This window comes from Montipora foliosa, chromosome 3, assembly GCF_036669935.1.
Source record: "Montipora foliosa isolate CH-2021 chromosome 3, ASM3666993v2, whole genome shotgun sequence".
Lineage (NCBI taxonomy): Eukaryota > Metazoa > Cnidaria > Anthozoa > Scleractinia > Acroporidae > Montipora > Montipora foliosa.
Window position 1 is genome coordinate 24,198,081 of NC_090871.1, and position 10,967 is coordinate 24,209,047.

The 10,967-nt window shown below is 40.1% G+C and overlaps 1 protein-coding gene across 1 annotated transcript in view; it reads left to right on the forward strand.

The window, feature by feature from the left end:
- The first annotated feature begins 1,187 nt into the window (after nucleotides 1-1,187).
- The window catches only part of LOC137997124 (uncharacterized), a 25,683-nt gene continuing 15,903 nt past the window's right edge, over nucleotides 1,188-10,967 (forward strand). Inside the window, exons 1-5 of the mRNA XM_068842910.1 lie at nucleotides 1,188-1,506; nucleotides 3,315-3,629; nucleotides 6,318-6,635; nucleotides 7,413-7,679; nucleotides 10,844-10,967. The exon at nucleotides 10,844-10,967 is cut by the window's right edge and continues 395 nt beyond it. Coding sequence (XP_068699011.1) covers nucleotides 1,242-1,506; nucleotides 3,315-3,629; nucleotides 6,318-6,635; nucleotides 7,413-7,679; nucleotides 10,844-10,967 — 1,289 coding nt within the window. The 5' untranslated portion in view covers nucleotides 1,188-1,241. The remainder of the gene's footprint in view (nucleotides 1,507-3,314; nucleotides 3,630-6,317; nucleotides 6,636-7,412; nucleotides 7,680-10,843) is intronic.

Genomic DNA, 10,967 nt, shown 5'->3' on the forward strand with positions numbered 1-10,967 from the left:
TCCGAAATTTGAAAATGTAGCGATGAGAATGTTTTCCCTGTAGCGAGGAAGCGCGACGTAAGCGTTGGCCTCTCAGCGGGGCTTGATGACCTTGTGGCCTGAACCTAGTGCTTAGTTATCTTTGGGGAGATTGCAGATAGAATTCCTCATACTGAAATTTCCCTTATTATTCAACTTACACGACGTACAATCTACTTCAAACTTCAGGTCTACTTCAAAGAAACAAACATTTTATACATGCAGAGAAGATTCACGATAGACGAGGCAGAGAGTCGAACCCGGAACGATGGTTTCTCATTTGAGTTTCGGATGTCCACTAGACTAACGAGAAAAGCTCCTGAAAAGTCGAATTTTTTAGAGTATTGACATTGTGGTACACAGCAAAACAACTAAAAGCTAACCGTTTTCAGAGTGGTTTTTAGACCTAAATCTTGTAGATCAACGCGGCTTAGCTCAGAAACGCTATTTCTTGTTGAACTAAAGCTCTAATTCTGCCTGTTTTCATTCTTTTTACAGCGGTAAGCTTGTCGTATTAAGGTGGGATATTGCGTCCTGTAACTGTTGCAAAATGTCTAATGTTAAGGTATGGCCGTGAGTGTTAACCGTCTTCAACTCGCAACCGGCTGCAACAATTTTGTTAAAGTAACTCTTCTCGCAACGACGCTTTATCCAGTCTCTCGTTTTACCACGTTTTGGATAATTATCCCTTCTTCCTCATTAAACATAAACTTGCAGCAGCTTTTCATTTGCGCTCAAAATTCATTTTACCGGTCAGGCTCCATATTTTCCCAGGGTAGTTCCCATGCTCTCTCTTCAATTTGTTTACGGACGAAAACTCTTGACAGACTCTCGTCAACTCTCGCCTCTCGATCACTCTTATCTCAACTCTCGTCAATTCTCATCAACTCTCACTCTCATTTGGTCAGGGATTAACAATTATTCTCCTCAGGAAGAATCGAATTCCATCAAAGTATAAAAGCTAAACTTCATTGATTTTCTACACAAAAAATAAAGTTAAATTAATTCTCTATAATATCTTATTTCAAATATGTAAAACATGCAATTACAAAGCCGGGTCTTTTGTCAAGTGGTAGTTAACGGCTGGTATGACATTTCTTGTGTAATGTTACCCGGAACCTTTGTTAACCCGTGATATTTGAGAGATTGAATTTAGTGTTCCTGTTTTCGTGACACATAATACGGTACCACACTGTTTAGTGGAGTTTTCAGATAAAGCTAAAATGGATAAATGCAACAAGGAAAGTGCAGAACCTGAACCGTCTGTATCGGGAGGAAATTGTGCTCATGTTCATAAATATTCATCTGTTTTGTCTGTGTTTGCGATTATGTTGACCGTTGCTCTTTTCGCGAGAAACGAGGGAGTGATTCGCGAGATGAAAATGGCTGAGGCAGAGCTTTCCGAGGATATTCAACAAATCAAAGTTCTTCTGAAACAAAGAGCCATGTATCCCGTGAAAGTGCACAAAAACGAGGATGGTTCAAGGGGTAAGTTGTTACGAAATTATGAAAACCTTGTAAGACATGTACAGTATGCGATCAATGTTTATTGCGTTATTTACCTTGTGCAGATAACTTGCAAAGCGCCATTAAAAGGAATCCCGTTAAACACCAAAACCACACAAGGAAGAAGAAAACTTCGATTTGTATGTTGGATAATAGTTTCGTCTTTGTGAAACTTGGAGATACGAAGGAGGCTATAGGGTATTGTACTGACTTTATCTGAGTGAAACTGCAATCGACCAGTCTTACGTGAGGTGTCATCAGACGAATAAACAGTGCACGTCCTAACTCGCCCAGGGTCATTGGAGGGTAACCCTTTTTGAATCGATCGTCGTTTGCACGCTGTCTCTAAAAACGACTCAAACAGTCCAACGTATAAAAAATTAAGTGAAGCTATGATCCTCGAAGTTACGAAAGCAATTTTTAGCGTAGAAAAGCCTGAAAAATTAAGGACTTGAAGGGGGTTTGAACCCGTGATCTTACGATGCAGTTGCGAGGCTCCAACCAACTGAGCTATGACGTCACTGATGTTGTGAGCTGGTCATTTTTGGTCTCGAATGGCTTCAGAGCTCAGTCGGTTAGAGCGTCGCACCGGCATCGCGAGGTCACGGGTTCAAACCCCGCTGAAGTCCTGAATTTTTCATGCTTCTCTACGCAATTGCTAAAAATTGCTTTTAGAACTGCGAGGATCATAGCTTCAGTTGAATTCATATCCGAAGGTCAATATATGATTAATTCCATATATTATTTCGTTCGTTGGATAAAAAATTGTACGGTAAATCACAAATCTTGGTTCCCAAAAGGAATCAGAGACGGTATGATCATTTAGAAATTCTTAGCTGGCCTGGCCTGAAAACCTTGCCTCGGTATAAATTAATCTCGCTTCAAAGAAAAATCCTCTTTGTGGAAACTGCGCCGAGATAAAGGAAACAGCGTCAACATGAGTTTGAGAAATGACATACTGCGTTTCGATTTCCAAGTGGCATACATTAGGGAAAAAAAAACAAAATCAAAATAGAGATTTTAGTGCTTTGCCATTTGACTCAATGATGAACTCTTTCATTGCTGTCGCAGTGAGTGAAACTGAAGCGAACGAAGGAGGAAGCCCTCTAATCGGGAGAAGAACACATTTGTTCGAAACGCAAGGGATTGAAACTATAATGATTCACTGTCTCGCAACAAAAAAAGGCTCAAACTGCTGAGATTCATTTCTGATAATTATTTCTTGGTCATCTTCAACCTCCGCCTATTTTTTTCTTTCTTCTCTAGAGTGGGGTCCAAAAGGACGGTCCAATTGAGGCTCCACTTTTTTACCGTCCCTGCTCAAGACCTATTAAAATCTCCCCTCAATTCTACGCACGAACCGTCGTTAAATTGCAAGCATAATTGAACATCTCCCTTCCCATCGGCAGCATTTCTACTATTTAGGTTGTTTTGCTAATCGAGTTGAAATAATAAAGGTCGGCCTTATTTAGCTCTTGACATAGATTCACTGTTCCTTGTCTTTACAAAACCCTTGTGTACAACTTCATATCTGCTTTTCTGGCTTTTTTATTCTCAAAACCTCATGACTTCTTTTTTTAATTTTCTTACTTAAGATATTTTGCCTTTGTTTGTTTCCCTGGTCCAAAGTTCAATCTGGTGACACTCTCTAGCTCTTATTTCCTACAAATAACATTCGGGACAGCATCTTCACTCAAACATTCGCCGCAACGGATGTATCGTCGTTCTAAGAGCCATAAAAGTTTTTATCCAAACGATCTTTGAGATTTACACGATTTTTTCCTTTGCAGATCTAATGGAAAGAAATAAAATTGTCCGTCGGCATCTTACTGTTAACAACACTGAATCTGACAACATAAACGATTTTCGTCAAGGAATGGAGAAATATGTGGAATCGCTTAATGTCAAGTCCTGTCGCCCTTCAGAAAAAGTGTGTCTACCAGGTCCCCCTGGACCAAAGGGAGTTCAAGGCCCTCGCGGTAAAAGAGGATCCAAAGGTACCAAAGGTAGAAAGGGAATACAAGGTGTCATGGGTCCACCAGGTGAGCCTGGCAAACAAGGCATGACGGGAGATCCTGGAGAAAGCGGTGTCAAGGGAGAAAAAGGTAATTAAGATAATTAACTCCGTGAAATATTTCTGTCTCTGAGACACTGAAGAAAGGTTCTTGGCTTACTTTTTCTGATTTTCTCCAACTTCTGCGTTTTTTCAACAATTTCACAATGAATCAACCAACACTATTCCAAATTGAACTCAATCATCGAGCACAGTTCTTTGAAACTACAATGGAGGACAAAACTCCTTGGGACGGATATGGAAAACCTTCCTTCCAAAGCCTTTCCTTTTCACATATTCAAATGTAGCATAATATGCACTTCTCTAACCACGTGGATACCACGAATGGCCCTCCCCTCCCCCCTCCAAACAATGTTGAAATGAACAAACTCTTTTAGGACAGGGTAAAGTGTACAGCGCCGCACAAACTACAACATTGCTTGGGGGGTGGGGGAAAAGGGGAGAAATAAAGGCAAATCATGTCAAGCGTCCTAAGAGTTTTGTCCCCCATTGTAGCCACAACAAGTTGCAAAAGTAGTGGAGACACTTCACCTTCTTGGGGCGTTATTAATTTACCTATCGATCTCTCACACTGAAAACGGCCGAGGGCGTGGTTGATCGGAACGTAACGTCTCAGTCATGGGATGCATCAGTAATGGGAAATCTTCATGCACGGGGTTCAACATTATTGTTGAGAATATCTTGCCATCTGTCAAGGAGTGTCACACGTTACATGCCGTGCAATCTATCGTTGGAGTAGCTATTCAAAAAGTAATAGAAAGCTTTTGTCCGCCTTTGTCTTAAGTCGGTTTCTTCATTAAGGGGTCGAGGAGTGACTAAATGATCTCACGACAAGGAGAATCCTTTGGTTTGATTAAGAGTCGCGGGATGATTTCATTTGGTTCTTGGCACACCGCTAACACTAATGAAGCCGACAATAACTCCAAGCCTTTGCCAAAACAATACTCTATTCTTTTAGGCTAGCACATTTTTCCCTTTTACCGTGTTTACATTCTTTTTGTCACACTTCCATTTTGTATATATTTCCATCTCACGCATTTATATTTTAGTTTTTAAAGGCTTTAGTCTGGAAACCGAAAGCTTACCTTTTTAAAAAATTTTAACCAGAGAACGCTTTTTTACAAAAATGTCTCCAAAACCTGGTTACTCCTCTATTTTTACTACTACTACTACTACCACCACCACCACCACCACCACCACCACCACCACCACCACCACTACTACTACTACTACTACTACTACTACTACTATTACTACTACTACTACTACTACTACTACGACGACGACGACGACGACGACGACGACGACGACGACGACGACGACGACGACGACCACTATTACTACGACTACTACTACGAATTTAATACTTCTATTGCACGCCTTCCACACAATGATCGCGTGCGCATTACAATGTCAAAAATAAAGATCTATGCAATAGTGACAATAAAAATGTAGACTATAATATCAATAAAACGTATCTAAATATCCAAGTTACGTATAAGTTGTAATAAGAGCTGTATCTAAGTTAGATATAAAATTACAATAATAGTATTGCGAATAAAAGCTGTATTGAGGTTTATATTTCTATTAATAAAAAGCAGCCCTAAAGAGATGTGTCTTGAGTTGACGTTTAAACGAGCTAAGGTGCGAGATTGTGCGTAGCTCAGGTGGCATTGAGTTCTAGAGTGAAGGTGCAGCTACTGCAAACAATCGATCGCCCATTGTCTTCTTAGTTTTACGCTTGAACGGGACAAGGAGACGACTATTGGTGGATCACAAGTTATACTTTGACCCAGATTGTAACTCAACTAGATTGGTAATATTGTCTGGCGCAATGCCATGTAACGTTTTAAAAACAAATAAGAGAACCTTATACTGGGTGCGCTCCTTAACTGGAAGCCAGTGTAAAAACCAAGAAGTAGCCGCAAAAGCATTAAAGACGCGTTGTATCTTACGCAAATGACAAGCAGGAAGACCCTACAAAAAACTGTTGCAGTAATCTAGGCGCGACGTGATGAACGCATGCACTAAGGTCTTGGTATCCAGAACCAGATCAAGGACATCTAAATAAAGCTTTAACATTAAACCGTGCAACATCAGTGGTTATTCACGTTACTCAAGACTAAAAGACTTCATGCCTTGCACTTTTTTATATTTTTTAAAAATAATGGCCACATTGGGGTAAAAATGGACCTTGCGTTTCTTTTAGTTTCTATTTCGACTGGTGCACCATCGTGTCTGCCAAGATCAAACCGTCTGCTTTTATATTTGGTTCTGATTTGTTCTCTCCCCTCTTCGACATCAATCGCTCCGTTTGTCTACTATACTGACGTTTTATCGATTTTCTGATGGGCTCTTAGGTTCATGAAATCTTTTTGAACGTTCACTTAATTTTTTAGATTGTTTTTTATACTAGAAAGGGTATTTTTGAATGCACGCTAGACATGAAGTGGTCCTTTTGGTGCACAGAATTAACGCAGTTTTTAAATCAAGGTTTTGCATTATTTCCTTCTTTAAATTCTTGATAGATCTGACGTAACTCGAATCCTCGAGGACTTAACCAAAGCGCGCACGAACTCAGTGTTTTTTCTTCTCTTCAGTTAGATAATTTTACACCATAACCCATTAACTCGAACCGCCACTGAGAAATAAACCACATCTGATTACGCTTTAAGGTTCGAGTTATGAAAAAAATTGCCTAAATTTTCTTCGCTTGTAGGTAAAACAGGACATCCTGGACATCCGGGACCTAAGGGAGAACCGGGAGAGTCCATATCTGTACCACAAGTGACTGTGTCTCCTGCTTCAATGACGGTGACTGAAAATCAGCCTGCTACTTTCCAGTGCTCAGCTGATGGTAATCCAAAGCCGAGAGTATTCTGGAGTAAGATGAATAGCTCACGATTGGTAAACAGCAATGATCAACAAGACAAACTGGTGATAAAGAAGGCTGTCTATAACGACTCAGGGAAATACGTTTGCAGAGCAACCAATTTGCTGGGAAAAGATGAAAAAGTGATTGAGCTCTTTGTTGAAGGTCAGAATCACTTTCGTGAGACAAAAGGTTACAGGTACCCTATAGTCTGACCTAGTTTTGGTTCAAAGTTCACTTTCTGATGGAATTCTCGTGTCACAAGCAGTTGGCATTTATACAGGTCTATTCGTCTTCCAGTTTAGCTCAGTTGTAAACTTCTTGTCTGGCTCCCAATCCCATGGTCACTTTCCTATATATAACTTCAACCGCAAGCATTGAAAAGAAATTAAGACGAGAGTGAAGCCAAATCCTTAGATCTTTTGTTGAACGTTATTATATTAATTAAAAAAAAAACTAAGAACAGGCAGTACCCACTGAAGAAGAACATCGCATTCCCGCCGTGTTTTGAATATCACCTTGAAAATTGTCACTGATAACGATATGGCAGGGTAAAATTCATATCCTTTAACTGCGAATCAGTCGATCTTTGTCGAGACTGTGCATCACGCTCCTCTCCTCCTTAAAATTCTTAGTTACGTTTTCGGTGGCCATGTTTTATCGGCTGGAACGTAAGAAAACGGTGATCTAGAAACATAGCTCAATTCCAATGAATTTGAATGGTACCGGCAAATATGGCCACTGTAATATCTTGTCAAACCGAGTCTCTTCACGATTAACAGTTGAAAGGAAGAGTGCAGGATTTTTCCGATAGGCAAAGGGCACGAACACCATCACTGCCGTAGCTTTGGTTTAAGCGCGACATCTCGTGAAATTAAATGCTTCTAGTTTGCACGTTACATAGGCTTTCTAAATAAATGACTTGTTTCTGTTCTTCTTTAGTTTCCCCAGTCTTTACCAAGGTCCCTGGCAAAGTTACTATATTTGAAAGTAGTTCAACAGCTGTTCTTGTTTGCGAGGCTTTTGGATTTCCGCCACCAGTGATCCAATGGTCAAAGGCCTTTTCTCCGTTACCACAAGGGCGATCAGTGGTGGTTAATGGCACACTTAAAATTTCACGATTTAGTCTCCAAGACAGTGGTACCTATCAATGCAAAGCAAGCAACCGGCTGGGATCAGTAACTTTCGCAACATCACTCGTTAAAGTAGGTAGGTATCAACTCTTAAACTGGAAATTTGCTCATTGCGACCTAAACACTTCGAACGATGCATGATTTACCTGACTGCTGGTCAAACGTAACATTGACTATGATTAAAACATTTTTAAAATGTAGAAATGCTTTGCAATGTCCATTGTCGAAAGCCAAGCAACTTATAAACTTACGTCATGTCAAAAATCTGTATTAAGCAAATAAACGAAATTTCGAAAAGCTTAGATTCTTTTGAAGTATTTGATTAGTTTGATTTGATTCGCCTTAAGCTTTGGGCTTATAGTCTAAACTGTGAATAATTGCATTTCCACTGCGATTTCAACAACAAGACGCCAGAAAAACAGATAGACTCAACTCGAAATTACTAATGAAAAGAAAATTATCTAGAAAATAAGGTAACCTAAAAATGTTCCGTAAATGTAAATGCGAGACTCTACTCCGAACCATTTTGATTCGGACTGTCAGTAGAAACTAATGATGTAGTGTCTGTGCGCAAATTTGTTTTTAATGTTAAATGTGTGAGCATAATTTCATTCAAGTAAACCGCATGACTATTAAAACAAAAATAGCGTCCATATTCTGAAGACCGGGACAATTATCTGCATATAAATTGCGTGTTTTGATATAATTTTATGAAAGACCATGTGAAATTCCACACCGGGAATTCCACCCAGGTAAAAATGAAGACGTGCATCACATATTTATTTCCAGATGTGAAATTAATCATTGACAAGTTGATTCCGTCATATAATTACCACAAAAAAACTCACGCATTCTTCACTGAAAGCACTTAGAGGAGGGTCTAAAATAGGCTTTTTCAATCCGGCATACCGCCGCTATTTTTTATTCCATCCCGCCGCAAAGTGCATTTTCATCCCGATCCCGCCTAGTTGAAACCACTTTGCTCCAGCTCAACTGATGAACCATTTGTATAGCTTCTACATTACTAAAAATGAACTCTCATTAAGCAGTGATGTAATGACTTGACGTCGACGCAAAAGTTCAGTGTAGACTGAAAACGCCACTTACGGAGGATTCACATGAGTGAACATTTTGTGCTTGCATTTCTGAGATAGAAGTTAATAACATGCAGGCCTGCACGTACTCCATCAGTGTGTTTTGCGGTCGTCGCGCATTCTGCATGAGAGCCTTAAAACTATATTTTTGCGCAGACGTGCGTGTCCTTAAGAGATTTACTTCTTTTGTATGATATTATCGGAGCTTTTAGGCTCCATTGTTCCATCAATATCTGTTTAAGATTTTTAACTGCTGGGTGGGACGTAGTGACAAAAGGCAAAAACCTCTCGTTAGCCTTTTTCTATGATTGCGTTTGGATAGCCTCACCCTCTCAGGCGTTGTTTGAACTCCTCAAGGCTTTTTCTTTCTTCAGTAATTGCCCGAATTCTTTCCTTACGCGGAGAAAACTGCTCCCAAAGCTTCCCTTTTCATAATAAATTGCAACGCAGTTTATTTTGTCAGAGGTTTCACATGAGGTTGGCGGATTGAGGCGATGTCACCATCGCGCTAATGACAACGAACGCAACGTGGTTGAAAGAGCTATGATCGACTTACTTTTAATCCGCGTCACGTGTTACTCCGAGAGGACAAATAGAAAGTTGCTTGAGCGGCATAGGTCCGAGTATTTTACTTTTTTTGCGTGGTTTCTAGGGGTCTTTTAGGGTCTTTTGGCCAACTTTTTCATTCTCCAAGCCAATTAAAGCTTTTCAACTCATAACGTGAGGTTTCTTGCTATCCCGCATACGGGATAGGACAGAAATTAAGTAAAACTGTCCTATCCCGTATCCCGCCTACGAAAACGGAGCATATCCCGGTTTCGCCGTCGTATTTTCATCCTGCATCCCGCCTTTAAAATTTTTCATATCCCACATCCCGCCTCGATTTTAAGCCCCATCCCGCATCCCGCCAAACCTATCTTGGACCCTCTTAGAGCAAACTACAGTTTATTGCAATTGATATTGAAGAGATTTTTTGAAAACCCCTTCGAAAATAAGATATTCCAAAAAGGAATAAATGCTGATTTATATCTGCAAGAATAAAAGGTTAGGTCACTCGTGATATATGGGCACAGCTTGATAAGTGGGGATCGTTTCTTGCCCTTCTTGTTTTTTGGCATAGTGCAAATAACCATATTTCTGGCTCCAATTGCCTTGTATTACTTACTGTTTTGCCTTTGCTATCATTAAAATCGTGCTGAAAACGGTTAGCGAGGAAAGTAACCGGTCATTGTCACTTTAGCTTGATTCCAACTTAATTGTGCGATATGCAACAGCATAAGAGCCTATGTAGGCACAAGGATAAGCATAAAAAGTCCTATGGAGTCGAATTCAAAATAGGCGAGAAATAAGCTTAATTATTATATGGCAAGCAATTCTCCCGCTAAATGAGAGACGGCTGACACTTCAGACTAAATTTTTTCATCTCCCAGGAAATTGAGTGAAACACAAAAAGGTTTAAAGGCGAAATTTAATTTTGCCTTTCACAGTTAGCTGATGGAAGACAATGATCACGAACATTTACCAAGCAGAGAAGTGTCCGATCGCTCAAAGAAACAATGCCATATAATAAACAACTTACTAACCTCACTTGTTCGGGACCGTACTGGGGAATATTGACCCTAAGTCGTTTTCGCTGCGCTCGGTCCGTACTGCAACGACCTCGGGCCAACATGCCCAGTACGACCGTCGCACTCGGTTATTAAGAGGTTAGTATAAAGCTTTATAAAACCAGGAGCCCATGGGCTCCTGATAAAACTGAACAAAAGCTTACAACGCAACAATCCGAAGAATGAATTTTTACGTGATCTCAGGCATCGGTCTCCTGCATGAGTTTGTCTTTGTTGGAGACAGGTTAATGGAATGATACAAGTCCGCAATAAACTTATGAAGCTACAACGGAGGAAATACAGGATAAAGGCTATTTTAAATAACTAATGAATTTTTATAGAAGAATCACAAACCCCGACATAATCATATCATAGGATAGGCTTTACATGCCAATAGGGAGCGCAATCGTACTTCCTGTTTAAGCTCGTGTTTTTCAAGTTTCCCTGCAACTGCTTAAGTTGCATCTGACCTAACAGTAATGACGAGTGTAAATTCTTATAAATTGCTAATTCAATATTGCTCTTTGTTTGTTATGCAGCATTTGCGGCTGTCTTCACAAATCTTGGTGCAACTGGAAGACTGGGTCCAAGTTCACTCGGTAGTTACTATAGTGGTCAGGATCACGATGGCCTGGTTACACTGGTCAGCGGTATACAACATTG